Source organism: Penicillium griseofulvum (assembly GCF_001561935.1).
Source record: "Penicillium griseofulvum strain PG3 chromosome Unknown contig_95, whole genome shotgun sequence".
NCBI classification, from domain to species: Eukaryota; Fungi; Ascomycota; class Eurotiomycetes; order Eurotiales; family Aspergillaceae; genus Penicillium; species Penicillium griseofulvum.
The window spans coordinates 1,607,225-1,626,814 of record NW_024467454.1 but is presented as its reverse complement, the minus strand read 5'-3'; the positions used below and the strand labels follow the sequence as shown (position 1 = coordinate 1,626,814).

At 48.8% G+C, this 19,590-nt stretch overlaps 9 protein-coding genes across 9 annotated transcripts; 5 read left to right on the top strand and 4 right to left on the bottom strand.

Moving 5' to 3' along the window:
- Positions 1–678: 678 nt before the first annotated feature.
- PGRI_060890 (GMC family oxidoreductase) lies at positions 679–2,712 on the top strand (the record flags this gene model as incomplete). The annotated part of the gene is made up of 5 exons (XM_040793803.1): positions 679–1,043; positions 1,097–1,126; positions 1,180–2,059; positions 2,112–2,613; positions 2,666–2,712. 5 exons carry the CDS (start codon positions 679–681, stop codon positions 2,710–2,712), a joined length of 1,824 nt encoding a protein of 607 aa, XP_040648658.1.
- A 354-nt stretch (positions 2,713–3,066) lies between these two features.
- On the bottom strand, positions 3,067–3,873 carry PGRI_060880 (mitochondrial 54S ribosomal protein bL27m; the record flags this gene model as incomplete). The annotated part of the gene is made up of 1 exon (XM_040793802.1): positions 3,067–3,873. One exon carries the CDS (start codon positions 3,871–3,873, stop codon positions 3,067–3,069), a length of 807 nt encoding a protein of 268 aa, XP_040648657.1.
- Positions 3,874–4,059: 186 nt separating this feature from the next.
- On the top strand, positions 4,060–4,520 carry lcl2 (the record flags this gene model as incomplete). Its single annotated transcript, XM_040793801.1, has 2 exons — positions 4,060–4,237; positions 4,327–4,520. The coding sequence occupies 2 exons, from the start codon at positions 4,060–4,062 to the stop codon at positions 4,518–4,520; spliced, it is 372 nt and encodes a 123-aa protein (XP_040648656.1).
- Positions 4,521–5,100: 580 nt separating this feature from the next.
- Positions 5,101–6,708, top strand: PGRI_060860 (scramblase family protein; the record flags this gene model as incomplete). Its single annotated transcript, XM_040793800.1, has 3 exons — positions 5,101–5,453; positions 5,509–5,680; positions 5,737–6,708. The coding sequence occupies 3 exons, from the start codon at positions 5,101–5,103 to the stop codon at positions 6,706–6,708; spliced, it is 1,497 nt and encodes a 498-aa protein (XP_040648655.1).
- A 256-nt stretch (positions 6,709–6,964) lies between these two features.
- On the top strand, positions 6,965–7,562 carry PGRI_060850 (E2 ubiquitin-conjugating protein UBC7; the record flags this gene model as incomplete). The annotated part of the gene is made up of 2 exons (XM_040793799.1): positions 6,965–7,214; positions 7,309–7,562. 2 exons carry the CDS (start codon positions 6,965–6,967, stop codon positions 7,560–7,562), a joined length of 504 nt encoding a protein of 167 aa, XP_040648654.1.
- A 400-nt stretch (positions 7,563–7,962) lies between these two features.
- Positions 7,963–9,457, bottom strand: PGRI_060840 (uncharacterized protein; the record flags this gene model as incomplete). The annotated part of the gene is made up of 6 exons (XM_040793798.1): positions 7,963–8,481; positions 8,554–8,577; positions 8,634–8,801; positions 8,870–8,978; positions 9,039–9,105; positions 9,181–9,457. 6 exons carry the CDS (start codon positions 9,455–9,457, stop codon positions 7,963–7,965), a joined length of 1,164 nt encoding a protein of 387 aa, XP_040648653.1.
- A 608-nt stretch (positions 9,458–10,065) lies between these two features.
- Positions 10,066–14,111, top strand: PGRI_060830 (Prenyltransferase/squalene oxidase; the record flags this gene model as incomplete). The annotated part of the gene is made up of 6 exons (XM_040793797.1): positions 10,066–10,275; positions 10,340–10,803; positions 10,859–12,304; positions 12,358–12,416; positions 12,704–13,491; positions 13,605–14,111. The coding sequence occupies 6 exons, from the start codon at positions 10,066–10,068 to the stop codon at positions 14,109–14,111; spliced, it is 3,474 nt and encodes a 1,157-aa protein (XP_040648652.1).
- Positions 14,112–14,343: 232 nt separating this feature from the next.
- PGRI_060820 (uncharacterized protein) lies at positions 14,344–14,835 on the bottom strand (the record flags this gene model as incomplete). Its single annotated transcript, XM_040793796.1, has 1 exon — positions 14,344–14,835. The coding sequence occupies one exon, from the start codon at positions 14,833–14,835 to the stop codon at positions 14,344–14,346; it is 492 nt and encodes a 163-aa protein (XP_040648651.1).
- A 1,693-nt stretch (positions 14,836–16,528) lies between these two features.
- PGRI_060810 (Aldolase-type TIM barrel) lies at positions 16,529–19,465 on the bottom strand (the record flags this gene model as incomplete). The annotated part of the gene is made up of 8 exons (XM_040793795.1): positions 16,529–17,615; positions 17,778–17,845; positions 18,263–18,590; positions 18,645–18,876; positions 18,938–19,046; positions 19,107–19,235; positions 19,282–19,325; positions 19,393–19,465. 8 exons carry the CDS (start codon positions 19,463–19,465, stop codon positions 16,529–16,531), a joined length of 2,070 nt encoding a protein of 689 aa, XP_040648650.1.
- Between the last annotated feature and the right edge of the window lie 125 nt (positions 19,466–19,590).

Genomic DNA, 19,590 nt, shown 5'->3' with positions numbered 1-19,590 from the left:
GTGCAAGTATAACACATTTACTGCTTTGAGTATTTAGTGCTGGATATATATGTTAGCTTCAATTTACCACTTCCAAGCAAACAAAGAAATGTATCAGCAGGCCAACTCCGCTGGATACCACGTAAGTCCACGGGTACTGATTTGTGCTTTGTAACCCCAATATTACACCTAGGATACAAATAATGTGAATGCTAGATCTAGATCGGAACATGCTCCCACCTATTTGATATCATCCGACCTCAGAATCACTGATCACGGCGTGAATCTCCCTAGAACATACCGGTGGCTGTATTGGCTGATCTAAGGTTTACGGATAACACAATACCACTTGAGAGTAGGTAAGGCTGAAAACATAACATTCGGATTATTTCATTCGCTATGATCCATGAACAGTAACGTTGAAAGTCAATCACAAATACCCTTGGAACGTCCCTGCAAATCATCCATGGTAAAGGCTGGCGGGCCGTGGTCATGCTTATATCTGAACCAGCTACACATCTAAGGACCAAGGTTACATCCGTCCATACCTGGATATCTCAAGAATGGGAGTGCTCGGAGGTGAGCCTATCCTGGTGAAACAGTTACAACAGTCCGACTAAGCATTGTACATATCGGCTGTGTTTCGCTGTAATATGCGGCCACATCTTGCCCAAGTTCCCAGCGGTTACACCGTTTCCGATGCTGTTTCAGACCACTTTAGCACTCCTCACACTCCAGGCAAGTAGAGTGGGATCTGTGCCTTTGGAACGGCGATCGATTCCCCTCGTGGACGAAACGTTCGACTATGTGGTCGTTGGTGGCGGTACTGCTGGAAGCGTGATCGCGACACGACTAGCAGAGAATGACTTCAATGTCGCCCTGATTGAGGCTGGGGGACACTATGAACTTGAGTCTCTGGCTGGGTTGCCTCCAGCCGATGTACTGTTGACGGGATCAAATCCTGCTTCCCACTCCTCTGTGGATTGGGGCTTCGTGACGAGGGATCAACCCGGTGCTAATAGGAGGGCAATCCATTTCGCCCGAGGGAAATGTCTTGGGGGATCGTAGGTATATGTTCCCAATGTAGGATAGCAGATCAAAACTGATTGCTCTGCAGGTCCGCGTTGAATTTTATGATTTATCAACGGTAATGCCCCGAGACTGAATGCTTACAGCCCGACTAACCCTCATAATGTCAAGTCCGACACGCGAGTCAATGGAACTGTGGGCAACTGTAGTCAATGACAGTAGCTACAGCTTTGATGAAGTGCTCCCATTTTACAAAAAAAGCGTTCAGTTCACGCCTCCAAATACTGACTATAGAGCTCAAAATGCCTCTACGGACTATGATGCCGACGCCTACGAATCGGACGCTGGCCCATTGCAGGTGTCGTATGCTAACTTCGCCGAGCCCTTCTCTTCATGGATGAGTCTCGGTATGGAAGCTATCGGCATCGAGCAAGCAAAGGACTTCAACCTTGGTACTCTAATGGGAGCTCAGTATTGTGCATCGACCATCGACCCATCGAACGAGCTACGAAGCAGCTCCGAGGAATCTTTCCTATCCAAGATCACGCCAAAGTCACTGACGACTTATAAACATACCCTTGCCGAGAAGGTAGTCTTCGATGAAAATAAGAGAGCAATAGGAGTCCAAGTGAGAGGTCTGCTGGGCAACATTATCACCCTTTGGGCATCGGAAGAGGTTATCATATCTGCCGGTGCCTTCCACTCCCCTCAACTACTCATGGTATCTGGCATTGGCCCTGAGGACCAGCTAAAAGAGCATGGAATCGACATGATAGCCAATCGACCAGGAGTCGGTCAGAATATGTGGGATCATACATTCTTTGCTCCTTCGTACCGAGTGCGCGTGACAACATTCACTGAATTTGCTACTAATCTCCTATACGCGGCTGACCAACTCGTGAAAGGCATACTCACCAGAAAAGGGCCCTTGACAAGTCCAATTGCAGATTTTTTAGCCTGGGAGAAGATCCCGCAATTTATGCGCTCCTCTTTCTCTGAGAGAACGCTAAACGAGCTGGACAAATTCCCATCTGACTGGCCTGAAGCAGAAGTGAGAAGGATTTTCCCTCAGATACATAGAAACGCTGCTAACAAGTATATAGTACATTTCTGGCGCAGGGTATATCGGCAACGCATCAAATCTCCTGACAAACCAGCCAAGAGATGGATACCAGTATGCCTCGATCCTCGGAGTTCTGACTACACCTTTGTCTCGAGGAAATGTTACTTTGCAATCCGCAGATACCTCAGACCTACCAGTGATCAATCCCAACTGGTTCGATGATCAGGCTGACCAGGAGGTTGCCATTGCTATGTTCAAGCGAATCCGCCAGGCTTTCCAAAGTGAAGCTATGCAGCCCGTAGTCATCGGCGAGGAGTACAATCCCGGTCCACAGTTCCAGTCTGATGAGCAGATCCTCGAGTTCATCAAGGATAATATGATGACCATATGGCATCCGAGTTGTACTTGCAAGATGGGAACTTCGGATGATGATATGGCTGTTGTTGACTCCCAAGCCCGGGTTTATGGGGTGGATGGACTGCGTGTAGTTGATGCTAGCGCCTTTCCTTTTCTTCCTCCTGGTCATCCTCAGTCGACCGTTTGTAGGTTTCTCTCGGTTATCCTTCTGGTTACCAAGTGCTGACTGCGTTGTAGATATGCTTGCTGAGAAGATCGCGGAGGATATTATCCGGGAGTCCTAGCTGTGTTAATACGGTCCAAGGACGAACACGGAGAAGAGCCCAATGCCTTGTAATACTTCTCTCTAAATTGTCATTTAGATAATAAATAGCCATGGTTGTTTGGTTTTTGGAGCTGTGCCAACACCAACTATGGAAAGGACACTTTGTAAGTCGGAATGCCATAGGATATGGGCTTAAAATGGCAGTTGTGTGCCATAGTCCCTCAAGAACAGAAGAACAAATGATAATAAACGTGGGAAAGTTGGTGGATAAATGCTCTTTCTATAATACAGTGAACACCAGATTCAAATCCTCATATCGCTACAGAAACCCAGAAGTTATTGGAACAAGACATCATGCAATCGGCAAATGCCCTTATTTCTTGGCCGACTTCTTCTTGCCCTTCAAACTCTTGATCTGAGCAGCCCGCTCGGCTCTCTGCTGACGCTTCCTCCACGCCAACCAACGGTTGCCACGATCATGGGGCATAGCAGTGATACCAGCCTTCTCGGCAGACCGACCGATCTCCCAATTGGCCTCACGGTACATGTAACCGGGGCGCAGTTGCGGGCCAGACGCAGCGTCGACGGCCTTGACATCCGTCACACGGACACCGCTCTTATCAACAGAAGCAACAAGATCAGACTGAGCCTCGACGCTTTCCGTCATAGGCACAGGAGCCATATTCAGCTTGCGCCGGCTGGGCGCATTGCGCGGGTGTGGGAGCTTCTCATCCTTGTCGAAAACAACTCCGATATACCGACGCTTGGGGTGCTTCAGCGGGTCGAGGTAGTAGCGGACGTATCCGGACTGTGTGGCGTAGATTGTGTGGTCCCGTCCCATCCCGCAGTTCTCACCGGGGAACCATAGCGAGCCTCGCTGCCGGAAAATAATGCATCCCGTTACCACGTACTCGCCGCCCGAGCGCTTCGCTCCGAGACGCTTACCGGCCGGATCACGCGAATGTTGATTGGCCGTTCCTTGAGAGGCGTGCGAGGCGTGACGCACTTGTGTGAATGGGAGGAGTGCGCGGGAGAGGGAGGGTGTGGGTGTGGTTTTCGGGAATGTGGATGCGGAGAGAGTGCGCAGGAGGGATTGCGATTGCGTGGGTGTCGACCGGATTGTCGGGGTGAAGGCTCGCTCCAGTGCCCGCAGGGGCGTTAGCACTCGCGGCTTGAACATGGTGGTAATTGGGTTGTTTGGAGGTGTAGATCGTGAAGCTCCAAAGGGGAAGTTTTTCGTTCGGAGATCAGGCTTGGCGTCACGTGTGTACCCGTAAACTGGCTTCATCTATACACCACTTGGACTCGTTCTACATTCTATATACCCGATCATTCTGCAATTACTGTCGGTTTGATTATTTGAGCTATGTTGCAGAGCTGGCGCCAAGCCCTCTGGGCTCTTCTTCTTCTCGTGTCGGTCGCCCAGGCCCAATTCAACTTCTTCGACCAGATGTTTGGAGGCGGCGAGCAGCAACAGCGCCAACAGCAGCGGTCCCAGAACGTTCCTAGCGACAGCGATCGGTACCAGCAGATGTGGAGTGGAGGTAAGTCTTGAAAATTGCGATATTGAGAATATTCTGTCGCAAGTTCACAATACTCTCGGGACCACATAACTGACTACTTTGATCCATAGCACAATGCGATAACTACCTCTGCCCTGGAACTCTTGCTTGTGTACACTTCCCACACCACTGCCCATGCCCTCATCCTGATGTCGAGGAGAAGGTCGAATTGGGAGAAGGAAGTGCTGTTTGTGTGTCGAAGGGAGGGTTCAAGGCGGGCGAAGCTGCGCGGAAGATCGAACTAGCTCGCAAGGGTCTTCTGTGAAGAATTTGGATCTATGATTTTTTGTTCTATCATATAAGAACCACATGCAGCTGCCGATGGGTTGTGAGGTCAAATCATTGAGCTTGGTGCCGCTGGACGGATTGATCCCGATAGGTTTACTATGAATCCTTTCTTGGACATGCCCATATGTGCCCAAAAATGGGAGAGCTTACCTTGTGTATGAAAAACGAACTGCATATACTCCATACAGAACTATGCTAATGTAGTGCACTGTATTGTATATGGTGACTTGAGGTGCAATTTTCCACCCTTGGGAAAGCACCCATCAGTAGTTCTCGTAACGTTGGAAGTAATGGAATATTGAGTAAATAATTCACCTGAAAATTAGTTGAATATCTCGTCAATGGGACGTACAACATACCTATACTTCAAGTAAGAGTAAACGATCTACACAAATATTGCCTTTACTATCTCCGATTATCTCCGTCGCCAACCTTGGAAAGTTCCGTCATCAAGTCTCTGAGCCTCTCAGTGGTTCGGACAACTTACCAAGTTCGCATTCCACCGACATTTTGCCTCAAGCTTTATATCTACATTAATCTGGTCTATATCAGCAACCATGTGGGCTTCAAGCCTCCGATTCCTCCGAACGCAGCGGACACCAGCTCGAACTCGAGCTCTTTCAAGCTTCAGAAGCCATGCATCTCCGCGCGGTCCTCGCAATAGCATAAAAAGACCAAATCCCATACCACCGAGGAAAGTCGAACCCTCGCAACAGCCTGAGCTTTCTGCCTCTGAACCTCAAGATGCTATGATTCCTGATTACGACCCTTCGCAAAACACACTACTCTCTCCTGTTCACCTGCCTGAAGATCCTAGAGGTGTGCTCAAGGAAAACCACCCCTCAATTTCTATACTGGCGAACTCAGGAATAGTTGTACAAAGACAACTAGAGATGATGAATATTCTGATGTGAGTGCTGCGCAAGTGCATTTGGGAGAAACGTGTACTGACTCGGAGTCCTCAGTGGATTTGAACAAGCGAATAAATACATCATCATGGATGCGCTGGGAAATCACATTGGATATATGGCAGAACAGGACAAGGGATTAGCAAACACAATGGCACGGCAATGGTTCCACACCCACCGGAGTTTCGTGACACATGTATTTGACCGGCATGAAAATGAAGTTCTTCGAGTAAGCTCATGGAATGGCTATCTTTTGGTGTGTTTCCGCTTGACTGACCATCGCAGTTCAACCGTCCATTTTCTTGGATCAACTCTCGAATTCACGTCTATGACCCTCTTGATAAAACGCCAAATGCTTCCTCTGCATCCACATCTCTTCAAAGCACGACACCCGGTTCTATCATTGAATCTGGCACTGGATCAAGTGCAAGGATATCCTCACTTGGTCTGGGTGAAATGAGAGTTATTGGCGAAGCTCAGCAGCAGTGGGCACCTTTGCGGCGAAAGTACAATCTCTTCACCCATAGCCAGTCCCCAAACCCGGAAACAGACATGGGAACCCATGATGTCTCGCCATCCGACTCTGGTCTATCACGAGCACAGCAGATGGAGCTGGTACGAAGATCAGATCAAACTCAGGGTCAATTCAACCAATTTGCCTACGTCGATGAGCCGTTTCTATCATGGGATTTCTCCCTAAAATCAGCAGACAATCAGTTAATTGGATCCGTCAACCGGAATTTCGCAGGCTTTGCTCGCGAAATCTTCACGGACACTGGCGTCTACGCAATGCGAATGGATTCCGCTGCTCTCGGCACCGAGGCGTCACCTAGCAACAAAGGGTCAGGCATGACCCTGGACCAACGTGCTGTTATGTTGGCTACAGCTGTAAGCATTGATTTCGATTACTTCAGCCGCCAACACGGCCATGGTGGACTAGGGATGCCGTTGCCGCTTATGGGTGGCCAGGCTCCCGCTGGCGGTGCAGCTGCCGGTGAAGCTGGGGCCGTTGGTGGTATGCCAAATGGTATGGTTGGAGGCGCTACCGCCGCAGGTACAATGGCTGGGTATGAAGCAATGCACAGAGGTAACACAACCGATCCGAATGCCCCAACATCGGATGCTCCAACATCGGAGCCGGCGGAACAGAGCACACAAGGCTTCTATGATGAACCTCAAGACCCTTGGGGTCAAGATGACCCTTGGGGTGACGGAGGTGACATTGGTGATGGCGGTGATGGTGGTGACTTTTTTTAACTGGTGAGGGCCAGTTTTTGTACTATAAAATTCACAACTTAGATATAAAATGCTCTTAAACTAAAAATATCAACATTTACTTCTGTATTTTACGCTCCCATTTGCCTTAAATAGGTCGGTTCCTGACGTCGCCACGCTTTGTCCACCGCCCCGGAATTATTCCATCCCCACCCATTCCAGCCAAGTCCCCCGCAGACAACCTTGCCACCTAATTATTTCCACAAGTTTTCGCATTTGAATCAATTAAATAGCAAAAATGGCGTCCTCCGTCGCCCAGAAGCGCCTTTTCCACGAATACAAGAACCTCTCAACCAACCCACCAGAGGGCATCACAGCAGGCCCCGTCTCCGAAGATGACATGTTTTACTGGGAAGCCCTGATCCAGGGCCCAGAGGAAACCCCCTTCGAGGGCGGCGTCTTCGCAGCAGAGCTGAAGTTCCCCAGAGACTACCCCCTGAGCCCGCCGACGATGAAGTTCATCGGAGGTGGCGTGTGGCACCCGAACGGTACGTGACCGGGACGACTCAACAAAGACTTGCACATACTCGCATTGCACAAATGCACAATGGCAAACATCTTACTGACAGATTTGTATTACAGTCTACCCCAACGGAACCGTCTGCATCTCCATCCTTCATCCCCCCGGTGACGACCCAAATCACTACGAACATGCCTCGGAGCGCTGGTCGCCCATCCAGAGCGTGGAAAAGATCCTCATCTCTGTTATGAGTATGCTTGCTGAGCCGAATGATGAGAGCCCGGCCAATGTTGAGGCTGCTAAGATGTGGCGTGAGCGGAGAGCTGAGTACGAGCAGAAAGTTAGGGATGAGGTCAAGAAGGGTCTGGGTCTGTGAGCCCGGCTGGGTTGCAGATGAATGCCGAGGTTCTCTCGTTGCTGTGCAGGCGGATTTCCGTCATGGTCTGCCTGTGCGATGTGGGTGTCAAGATTTGATGGCTGGCGTTCAAGGGTTTCTTTTTTTGCATGGTTGGATATGCGATGGCTTCTCGGTCTGTACAGTGCATTCTTATCCTCGCATTATGATAGCGGATGAAATACATGCAGTTCTTTCATAAACTGTTTTCTTCTATTCTAGTGTCTTGCTAAATCTTGGGTCTGCTTTAGTATTATCATGTCTCTTTCTTCTGCAAAAGGATTGGGAGATTCATGGCAACGGATATGGGATATTGTTTCTGTCTTTGTTTCATGCGGTCTATACCTTCGTTTAGAGCTAAATATGCAGATTCTACAGCATCTTACTCCTGCCGAAACATCCTCCGATTAATCCACCCTTCCAAGCCCCCTGGGCACCCATACAAGATCTCAATCTCCGCCTTCAGATTCAAAATCAGCATCCGCTGCAATTCAGCACGCCACTCTGGCTCCGGTCCATCACTCGCCCAGACAGGACTATTTCGAAGCATAGCAATGATCTTCTTGCGGTCTCGCGCCGTCAGCGAAAGAAGGGCGGTATCACCAAGTACCTCCGGAACTGCTATGATATCTGTTACTCGAAGACCCAGCCACTGCAGTCTCGGTACACTGAGCCGAGCATTCTGGTGCAAGTGTGCCGCCGAGCCATACTTATACGTCGACATGATAGCCATGCCATGGGGATCACCGTCGGTGATGGCATAGAACCGGGGCGGGCGTCTGCTCTGGTTGGATACAGAGTCGGACATGGCGCGCAGGAAGGTTCGTGTCATGAAATCAGGGTATCCTTTCCCCTGCTCGAGTATCGCTGAGTTCAGTCGCTCGTTTGGCGACAGAACATGCTATAACGTAGAGACGCAACTCACCGTGACCATGATCCCTTCTCCAGCTAGTGCTCTGGTGTGGTAACTTACTCGCGCGAGTCGGTGGAAAACTGCCTGTGTGCATGGAGCTCAGCGTACTGATGTTATTTGTGTTGTCTCGTGGTTCATACCTCTTTCTCAATGACCAGTACCCAGCGGGCCCGTGAAAGATCAATCTCGTCTCCGTCCTCTACGCGAGGAATCAAACTGTCCTCAGTGACAGACTGCGCATCGATCAAAATATGCGGTCCACGGATCAACCGAAAGTCGCCCGTTACCAGTCCTTTTGCTGCCGCTTCCTAGAAAGTGCAAAATGTCAACAGCCCGACCTTGCCGTGCTGGTACCAGAGGATTCGGCTGAACAAACCACGTTCAATGCCGTTCTGTTCACTCCGATGGTGTATGCCAGGTCATCGACAATGCGGTCCACGGTACACTGCACGCGGAAGAATTCCGGATCGATATAGTATATGTCTCTGATTGTATGATCTGCTCAGCATACCTTTCAGACTGGTTCGTGGACATTGCTAGCTCACCGCTTGGAGATTAGCTGGCCCGTTCGAATAGCTTGATCCAATATAGCTAGAATTCGAAGGATGGCAGCTAGTATGACACACAGACTCAGTCAGTTTGTCATCCAGGAACGATGTCGAGGACCGGTAGAAGGAAAGATCATACTGAATTTCCAGGCCTCATATGGCGTCTTTCCTGGCCAAGAGTATTCCCTGTGCGTCTCGACTTTCGGGCTCGCTTCCAAAGCTCCGGTGATGGGGTTGATGATGCAAGAAGTTGGGCTGGCTCTGCGCTTGAGGGTGATGGAGATGTTGGCCTCAGCCGGAGGCTGTGAGAGTCCGTGTATGAGGGATGTGAGGGTGTTGTTGATGAATTCTTGGACCGAGGGATCTCGACCGTCATCTATTTCCAAAGTGTCGGCAGTTAGCTCAGCCATTGCCATCGGGTTGGATTTAGGCAAGGTGATGGATGGGGTTGAACAAGAGGGTAGATGCCACCCCATACCTAGTGGACCACAATGAGTGATGAGCTTACATACTTCCCGATAATATCTATACACTTCCAAGGTCAGCTAGTATAAACTTATTTGGATCAATGCTTTCACTTGTTCTATAAAATAACAATATGACATGATAATAGAGGTAAGTAATTGGTTACTATATAAGATTCCTTTCCTCTCCCTCTATATCTAGAATTACTGTATCTATACACTCAATATCCATTGATATTCTTTTTGGTTAATTTACTCTCTTCCCTTTGGAGTTCTCGTATAGAAAGGAAACACTCGGTACCCACGCCCACGCCACACCATACCTAGATCCCCTGTCTCTTAATCAGAACATCCTCGACATCCATCCTTATTATATTTTTTTCCTTTCTCTTTTTGAATCAATTTGTCTGCATCAAATCACATGCAAACATTCTTCATTTTACACTGCAGTTGTGATACTGATGACTAAGCTTCCCCAGTTTCCACCCCGTGAACATCTGAGCTCTCCAAGCTGTTTATTGTCTTTATTAGATTGACAATAAGGCCCAATTCCTCTTATAATGTCTTCTACTCCTCATATTGGACCATGGAGAACCCCAGCTGAGGGTCATCTCACTCCAGATGCCAATGGAGATCTTAAAACCGATTACTCACGCTGGCGATTGGTTGATGAGGAAGGCCGTCAAACATGGCGGTATCTCGAATCCGATGAGGAAAACCAAAAGTGGCCACAGTCAATAGCTGATAAATATCACTTAGGATTGCCAACGGTATCTAACCCTCAATTGCCAACGATAATCTGAAATTTCAATCAATTCTAATGACACATTATAGGGTCTTCCAGAGCTGCCAGAGGCCAAGACACCATTGAAAGCTGCCGAGAATGGGCTTTCTTTCTTCTCGCATTTGCAACTGGAGCCTGGAAACTGGGCCTGCGAGTATGGCGGTCCCATGTTCTTGCTGCCGGGTATCTTGATCACCTACTATGTGACCAATACCCCTATTCCGCCCGAGTATGCAACGGAGATCAAGCGTTACCTATTTGCCCGTCAGCACCCAGAGGACGGTGGATGGGGTCTGCATATTGAAGCCCACAGCTCCGTCTTCGGTACTTGTATGAATTATGTGGCGCTGCGCTTGGTCGGTGTCAGCGAAGAAGACCCGCGCATGATCAAAGCCCGAGGCCTTCTGCATAAATTTGGAGGTGCCATTTACGGTCCTCACTGGGCTAAGTTCTGGCTCAGTATTCTGGGTGTGATGGAATGGGAAGGCGTCAACCCAGTTCCCCCTGAGATTTGGTTGGTTCACGCATCTCAACAGCTACAATCTCTTTTTTACTAAATGACTATCTAGGCTTCTTCCTGATTGGGTTCCCTTTGCTCCTTGGCGGTGGTGGATTCACATGCGTCAGGTGTTCCTCCCAATGTCCTGGCTGTGGTCTAAGCAATGGTCTCACCCCCTGGATGACTTGACAAGACAGCTACGCGAAGAGCTATACACTCAGCCATACAGCTCTGTCGATTTTGCTGCGCATCGCAATTCTATTCACGAGGCAGACAATTATTATCCCAAGACGTGGGTGTTGAATGCAGCCAATGAGGTGCTGGTTCGGCTCTGGAGCCCTTACCTTCGACACCCTAGTATCGTTAAGCGAGCCGAGGAATGGACCTGGGAGTTGATTCGCATGGAGGACGAAAACACCAAATATGCGGGGCTGGGACCCGTTAATAACCCAATGAACATGGTGGCTTGCTTTATCCACGACGGCCCTGACAGTTACTCTGTCCGTCAACATAGGGAGCGGTTGAATGACTACATGTGGGTAAAGGGCGAGGGCATGCTCGCAAATGGCACCAATGGCGTGCAAGTTTGGGACACAGCATTCATCACCCAGGCGATCGTCGTCGCTGGTTTCGCCGACGAGCCCAAATGGCGGCCGATGTTGACAAAGGCTCTCGAGTTCCTTGAGGACCATCAATTACGAGAGAACGTGCCAGATCAAGATAAATGCTACCGCCAACACCGTAAGGGCGCTTGGCCATTCAGCACCAAGGACCAAGGCTACACAGTCAGCGACTGCACTGCCGAGGGTCTCCGGTCAACACTTCAGCTGCAGGAGATGCACGGCTTCCCTAAGCTAATTTCCGAACAACGGTTGAAGGATGCTGTTGACTGTCTTTTACTCATGCAAAACCCAAGTGGCGGCTTCTCCGAGTACGAAAGTACCCGTGCCTCACCCAAGGTTGAGTGGCTCAATGCCGCAGAAGTCTTTGGCGGAATCATGATCAGCTACGACCACCCTGAATGCACAACAGCATCTGTTACGGCCCTGTCACTTTTCAGCAAATTCTACCCCAAATATCGCGCTGACGAAATCCGTGCCGCCAAGCAGAAGGCTGTGGCCCACATCAAGCACGTACAGCGGCCCGACGGTAGCTGGTATGGCTCTTGGGGTATTTGTTTCACCTACGCAGCATTGTTCGCCCTCGAAAGTCTGGCCAGTGTCGGCGAGACATATGAAACGAGCGCCGACTCTCGTCGGGGCTGTGACTTCCTGATCGAGAAGCAGCAGGCTGATGGTGGCTGGGGTGAGTCATATCTAAGTAGCGCAACCCATAAGTATGTTCAGCACGAGAAGTCCCAGGTGTGTCAGACTGCCTGGTCCCTTATCGGACTTATGGAGGCGGGCTATCCTCACAAGGAACCATTGGAGAGAGGCGTCAAACTGTTGATGTCTCGCCAGCAGCGGAATGGCGAGTGGCTGCAGGAGTCGATTGAGGGTGTATTCAACCAGTCTTGGTAAGTCTTACTGTTCTGGTCTTTCAGATTGCATTTACTGACCCTCCTTCTAGCATGATCTCGTATCCCAACTACAAGTTCTACTGGCCTATTCGTGCCTTGGGCTTGTATAGTAAGAAGTTCGGAAATGCAGAGCTTGTGTAGACTATTTATGGACAATAATCTCTATGTACTTAATTAATAATGAAGGGGTTAATTCAGATATTTAATGAATATATCAAACGATGCGTCGCTATATGTGTGTTCGTATTTTAATGTCTTCTCTTCTTTCTTTCTTCTTCCCCTCATCTTCCCCTCACAGCAAATACAGAACCACGTGACTCAAAATGGACCCACAGGAGTATGGCCAATTGGAGCGCATTTATCCCGGCATACTGAAATACATGTCCTGTTTTCCAGCTAATCCAAGTGCATCAATTCAAGACCCTAAGTTTGTCGCCATGAATGCTGCAGCTAACGGTGACAAGGCTTCTGCCGCGTCCAACTACCCCGTTGCTATCCAACACTACACCCACGCCTTGAGCGAGCTACCCCGCGCCCCGGCATACTACATTTCACGATCGACGGCCTATTCGCGCCTCAAGCCCGCAGATGGTGGACCCAACTATCAGGCTGCTCTTAACGATGCTGAAATTGCGCTCCAACTCGCTAGAGACCGTGGAAACCGCGAGTTAATCCTCTCTGCTCAGATGCGTCGTGCCGTCTCACTCTACCAACTTGAACGATATGGAGATGCAGGATTTCTTTTCGACATCCTCGCGGAGAAAACAAAGAGCAACAAAGCCCCAGAGAATAAATCGGAGCAGGTCCAGGCTGCCATGGCCCCAGCATCCGGATTGGGAGGCTCCAAAAACAACTACAGCACCCAGATGCCGATTTGGATTGCTAAACTTCAACGAAAGCAGGCGGAGTTACATAAGGATGATCCCAAGCTTGCTGTCTCTATTGCCGAGTACCCATCCTCCACCCATATTCCCACTGCAGGGGAGGCCAAGGCTCAGTGGGAGGCCCTCAAGGCTGGCACCCCCAAGCAGGCGGCTGAGCCAGAACGAGCGACAGAGCCCACAGTTAAAGCTGAGGCTGCTAAGGTTGCTCAAAATCTAAACCTAATCACCAGTGCTACGGCTACTCCTGCTGTCCCGGAGAAGGTTCGCCACGAGTGGTATCAGTCGCAGGACGCTGTGGTTGTGACTATTTATGTCAAAGGGGTTTCAAGGGATAGTGTGATATCCAAAATGGATGAAGATTCGGCAAGTATTATCCTCGGTCTTTGTTGAGCCTGTAACTAATTCTGCGAAAGTTCTCGATCAACTTCCCCCTCCCATCTGGCTCTGAATACGACTTCACCCTCGACCCGCTCTATGCAGCTATCAATCCCGCCGAGTCCAAGTTCTCAGTCAAGAGCACCAAAATTGAAATCAATTTGCGAAAGGAGACTCCCGGCCAGAAATGGAGTGCTCTCGAAGGCTCAGCCAACCCCACTGAGATCACAGACCGTCCAGCAGAGCAAAAGGCGCCAGCTACCTCGGGCCCTTCGTACCCCACCTCGTCACGACACGGAACCAAGGATTGGGATAAGCTCGCATCTTCGCTCACTGGAAAGAAGTCAGATGACAAAGGGGGTGATGGAAACGCATCGGATGAGGAAGGTGATGCTGTCGACGGGTTCTTCAAGAAGTTGTATGCCGGAGCTGACCCAGAGACACGCCGGGCTATGATCAAAAGTTACACCGAAAGCCAGGGAACAGCCCTGAGCACAAACTGGTCTGAGGTCGCGAAGGGTAAAGTAGACGCTCACCCTCAATGATTGCTTCCTTACTATTTTCTCTCTTCTGATTGCTATGCCGCATGAGCGAGGTGTTTCTCAGGTATCATTTGCTGTGACATTTGTCTCAATTTACCAGCTCTTTGAAGCTGTTTGATCAATTCTAGTTTCGAAAAGCAAGTAGTTCAATTTGTAGGCTTCAATCACATAGACATAAAAGTTCACCAAACACCAACCGATAGACATTCAAATTCAAACCCAAAACATGCCATGCTCACACAAACCGAATCCCAATTTCCGTTGACACCGCAGTGGTTCTATCCTGAAGCAGAACATGAGAACCAACTCCATCTTGCCGGCCCACAGCAGCCACGACAGTCCCATCCACCAACTTCTTTACGAGAACCTGAGCACCTTCTTCCAAGAAAGATGGCCCGCGATATACCTGCTTGAAGATACAAGTAGCTGGCACTCTCTGCTCAAAGAACGCCACAATTCGCTGTCCTTGCACCCAATTTTGCTCCGCGTACACAATCCACACTTCCACCTCCCTATTGTGGAAGAGCACTCGGCTTTGCTCGTACATTCCATTCACAAGGTCGATACGATCCTGATCTGAGGTAAGGTTACAAACCCAAACGCGTTCCCTGTTGAAGATCGCTACCACAGAGCTTGTGCCTAGCTTGTTTGCCACGACACCCCCTGGAAGTTCGACCCAGCGACCCTGTAGCGTTCTGTCTTCAGTCACAGGAATAGGGAGGGACATTGTGGTTGGTTGTTTGAGTAATGAAGTAGATAGTTCGTCTTTGTTGAAGTGTTTTTGGATGGTAGGCTTGCTCTGGGATCTTGAGATGATATCTGGATGATTCTGTTCTCTCCATGGTGCGATTGAACTGGGGTATATATACCCATTCTTGTCTTTGAGAGAGTCATTTGAAAAGGTCATTTGGAAAGGAAAGTCAGGCTGGAATCAACACTGCAAATAATGAAACCCAACTTCATAGCCAACTTTCATATAGACGGATTGTTGGCTGTGAAGCTTCCACAGATCTTATAAACCAGGTATCGCGATATAGAGTCACTGATAGCGCTAATAGTAACAGGAACTTGGTTTTACAAGTCAGCTTAGGGCTGCAAGTAAGTAAACTTGAAGCCAAAATGATAGGCTGTGGGCGCTTAGGGCTCGGACGTAGCGTGAGTTCTATTCGTTCTCCGTGAAACTTATATTGGCGCCAACCCCTTACATTTCATAAGTTACTATTTTCACGGACTTGTGTTCCTGCAAGCCATAATTATGCGCTAGTACGCTTATGCTAGTCTGTTAATACAGGAGATGGTTGGCTCAGAGGTAAAGTTGTATCTCCAGCAGCCGCGTTGAGCTAATATATCCCCCTCAGTATGAAGCGAAGTAAGGAACGCTATACAATTGTCAAGAACGTTTCAGGCATAAGTCGCCGAGCTTTTGGGCATGTCGATGGTTCATGGCTGCGATGATCCAATCGGGGATCTGCGATCCCTGTTTTATGGCAAACATCTCCCGGCTAGCGAGCTCAGCTTGGAAATCAAGATTGACCGCCAGTTTGTCTCTAATTATACCCGATACAAAAGTGTGTTCCACATGTGTTACTCGGTTAGTTTGTTGTTTTGCCGGCTTCTGGCGGCCCAGGGAATCTTTAGAAGACTGTAATATGATTTCGTTGAGGCCAGTTAACCGACAGTACTACTTTCACACCATAATGATGAAGTATTATTAACTGTGTCTAGTATCACGGAGCTTGGTGGCACTCCTAAACTCCAACAGCTGTCATATATCCAACTACAAGTGTCGGTCCAGCGTAGCATCCTCGGTTCATCTGACAGGCCCTGCAGCTCTCTCACTGTGTTTCTGTTGTAAACTTGAGGAGATATATCATGTATTCGTATGCATGTATGACGATTTGCATGTCAGACCAGAACATCATTGTTGCAGCCAGGTCAATCCTTCACTGGTTGGATGACAAGCATGGGATTGTGTTCGCTATCTTTAGAAACATGCGTCACCCATATATATCTTCTGATAATGGCTCTCGCCTGATCTCTCCAGGCTGCTATAAAATGACCGTATGCTAATTTCACCACCAAGTTATCAGGTTGTCAAGTTTATTACACTATGACAAGAATAGGCGGCGGCATGAGCGGCCTTGTGATGTGTTTTGAGTAGCGTTTTCAGTACTCTTTTTGTAGTCTTAGATATCATTCTGTTTAGATGACGGTCAAAAAAAGCGGAAAGGGGCTTTGTTAAATGGACTTTTCTAAGTATAACTACCGATATCACTGTTTACTGCTATAGAATGAGAGCATTGTTAAGCACAGGTACTGGTAATGCGATAAAGCTAGGCCAGAGAATGTCCTATTCCAAGCTGAAGTACTCCTCATTCAAACGTTATATATACAATAAATCACATCCAAATTTTAAGTATCTACTCTTCGTCCTCGTCAACCTTGATATCATGGTACAGGAAGAATTGAGTAAAGATCGCCATATCCAACAGCAGCGTGCCAGCACTGCCGACCAACCACGACAAGTTCACCAATACATACCGGCCATACAGCGCAGCCGCCTCACCAGGACGACACTGTGCACGGTGACGATGGCCCATGATCTCTTCAGGAGACCCACCATGGCAAATAGGCGAGTAAGCCAGAATAGAGAGAACGTAAGTCAGGTTCCCGATGCAAGCAAAGAGGAAGAACAGTAGTGAAACACCATCCGTTGATTTGCGGCGGTAGTTCAAGAGCAGTTGGGGCAGGCGTGACCCAAGATACAAAACTGCGCAGAAATAGCCGAATACTTGACCCAGAACATCCATAGCGAGAGGTTCCGGGTCTGGTGAGGACTTTGCGGCCGGGCTGACGAACCAACCTAGTACACCTGCAGCACAGACTAGAGCGACGGCGGTAAGGTTGAAAAGGATTGATTGGAGGGCGGAGATGCGGCGGCGACGGGCGCGTTGAGCACGTCGCCGTGCGGAATCGGTCGTTGGCTCGATGAAGGGCGTTGCGGGTGATAGGTGGGTGCCATCTACCGATGGGTGGAAGATATCATGGAAAGAGGTTGCCGAATGCCGTCTTCCGTCGGAAAGTGGGCGATTGCGGTCCTGGGGCAACTGTCCGGTTACATTTGTGTCTTGGGGGCTGGGCTTCGGGATGAGGGATGATCTCTCCGTTGGCTCTGGTTGATGTTCTGCACCATTGCGCTCCGCATCGGAAGTACCGTTGGTTGCGAAAAGGTCTGGTGTGGACGAGGGCGATAGCTCTTCCTTGAGGTTGAAACCCCGGTAGTAAAAGCACTGTCCCAGTAGAACAATATCTGCTAATGTGTAGTACACTGCAAGGATGATCATGGTAGGGAGCACGCCCTGTAGCACGGCACCTAAGATGTTGAACACATCGCCAGCCAACCAGATGATAAGGAAGATGAGAGAAAGGCCATCAGCAGAGCCACGTCGGAAGTTCTCGATGATTTGAGGAGAGAAAACTACAACCCAGCAGGCAATAGAAATCGATCTAATTGGTTAGTTTTCGATTAAGAAAAACAAAACATGCAGAGATCGCCGGGCCAAGTAGATCTAGATCCGATGTCGCATATGCATGCATCAAACGAACATGACAGCTAAGGAAAAAAGACACCATAGAGGAAAAAAGAGAAGTTCAGGTCGTTGAACATACCCACAAATGCCGCTAAGGGCCTCAATGTTAAAATTAGCCGCCTGCGATGGGAACATCTTGCAGGCGAACTGTGCGACTCAAAGTCAAGTATTCTCAATAGAGATTTAGGGTACAAAATAATGTAAAAAATTTGTATGCCAATATAAACAAAGTCGCTGGAAAATCCAGCTCTGTGCAAGTTGTAAATAGATGCAATTGGAGGTGGAAGAGAATCGGAGAAATCCACAGATGAAAGATGGATGACGTCGGGTCACGTGTATCAGAAGTATATGGTGTTTAAGCTGTTGATTTCTTTGATTTCCTTCTATTTCTAGATATTCATCAAGCTATGGTTTAAATAAGATAGCATTGTCTTAATTGTGGCTACCTAGATTCACGCAGCTGCCTTCATAAGTAGCTCCAACTTGTCCTGGGCATCACAGAAGATGTTTACAGCCTTGGTCTCTGTCAGCGAAGTATAAAAGCCGATCGATGTATGCACTTACCTCGGTTAGCTTGATCTGACTAGCACCGTGCAGGTCTCGGGCAAATGTGATCTGGTAGAGGCTGGGATCATTGATGTAAGAGATCCCCGGTGCCGGGACTGGGAGTGTCGGTGCAACATCAAGTAGCGACTGCACATTTCCTGCGAAAGGCTGAGTCAATTGTGTCAACAAACTCGGCGAAATAGTGAGATGGTCCACCCCAGCAAGCAAGAAGATCTCCTCGACCGAAGTTAAGCTAGCAGGGAGGACTAGAGGGGGCGAATCGATGGACTGGTAGTATTTCTGGATGGCAGCGCAAAGCGGGAGCAATTTTGCATTATCCACGTAACTGAAATAGGCAAGCGTTAGGCAGGGCTTTGAAGAAGATTGAGGGAGTACACACCCTGCTTCGACATGCACCTTCAATTCGTTGACATAGGGCGCGATATAAGTGCAACCAACTTCGGCTGCGAGTACAGCTTGAGCCATGCTGAACAGAGTAGTCGCTAAAGTACGCACACCAGCTAACTCAAGCGTGCGGCAGGCCATCATTCCTTCCCATGTACTCGGAATCTTGATACAAATGCGATCGTTGTCAAAGCCTGGCTGGACATGCTGGAACAATTGCACAATTCCTTTAAATGATCAGCACTAGGTTTGGCCAAAAACAATGCCAATGGCTAGAGTGGGACATACGGAGTGCATTGATGACAATCTTCTCCGACGAGTACGAGTAGTAGGGATTAACCTGTACATGCACACGTCCATGAATGTGTTTTGCCATTCCCATGGCCAGTCTAACCATCTATTAGTCGATATTAGTTGAGCTTCTCAAACCCATGCTATAATCGAAGCAACAACTTACCGCAATGTCGACAGCTAATTCTTCGACGCTGATGGAAGGGTGCTTCGGATGCAATGTCTTCGCATCTATCCACGACGCAGCAATGACTTCAGCTCGTGCTGGCTTAGAAAGTTCACCGAGTGCAATAGCCTATGTGTTTAGTCTCTGGCCTAACGTCGCATGTCCATGTTCATACTTGGTTGGAAGTGCAGTCCTGGAATGGTCCCAGGGCTTTGGCGACTAGAAAGTGGTCAGTTATCTAGAAATGATCATAATCTCTATAGCGTAAAGGAGCCAGTTGACTCACCTTCATCGTCCATCGTATCACAGTCAACTAGTGTGCGCGAACGCATATAGTCGAGACCTGTCTGGACTGCCATCTTGAGTGTAGAGGGCTAAATTTGAAACTAGCGATGTAGGAAATGAGCAAACCTAAGGTCTAATAGAGAGAGAAAAGAGAGACGAGGGGGCACCCGACCTTCTCCAACTCCATAATACAATTAAT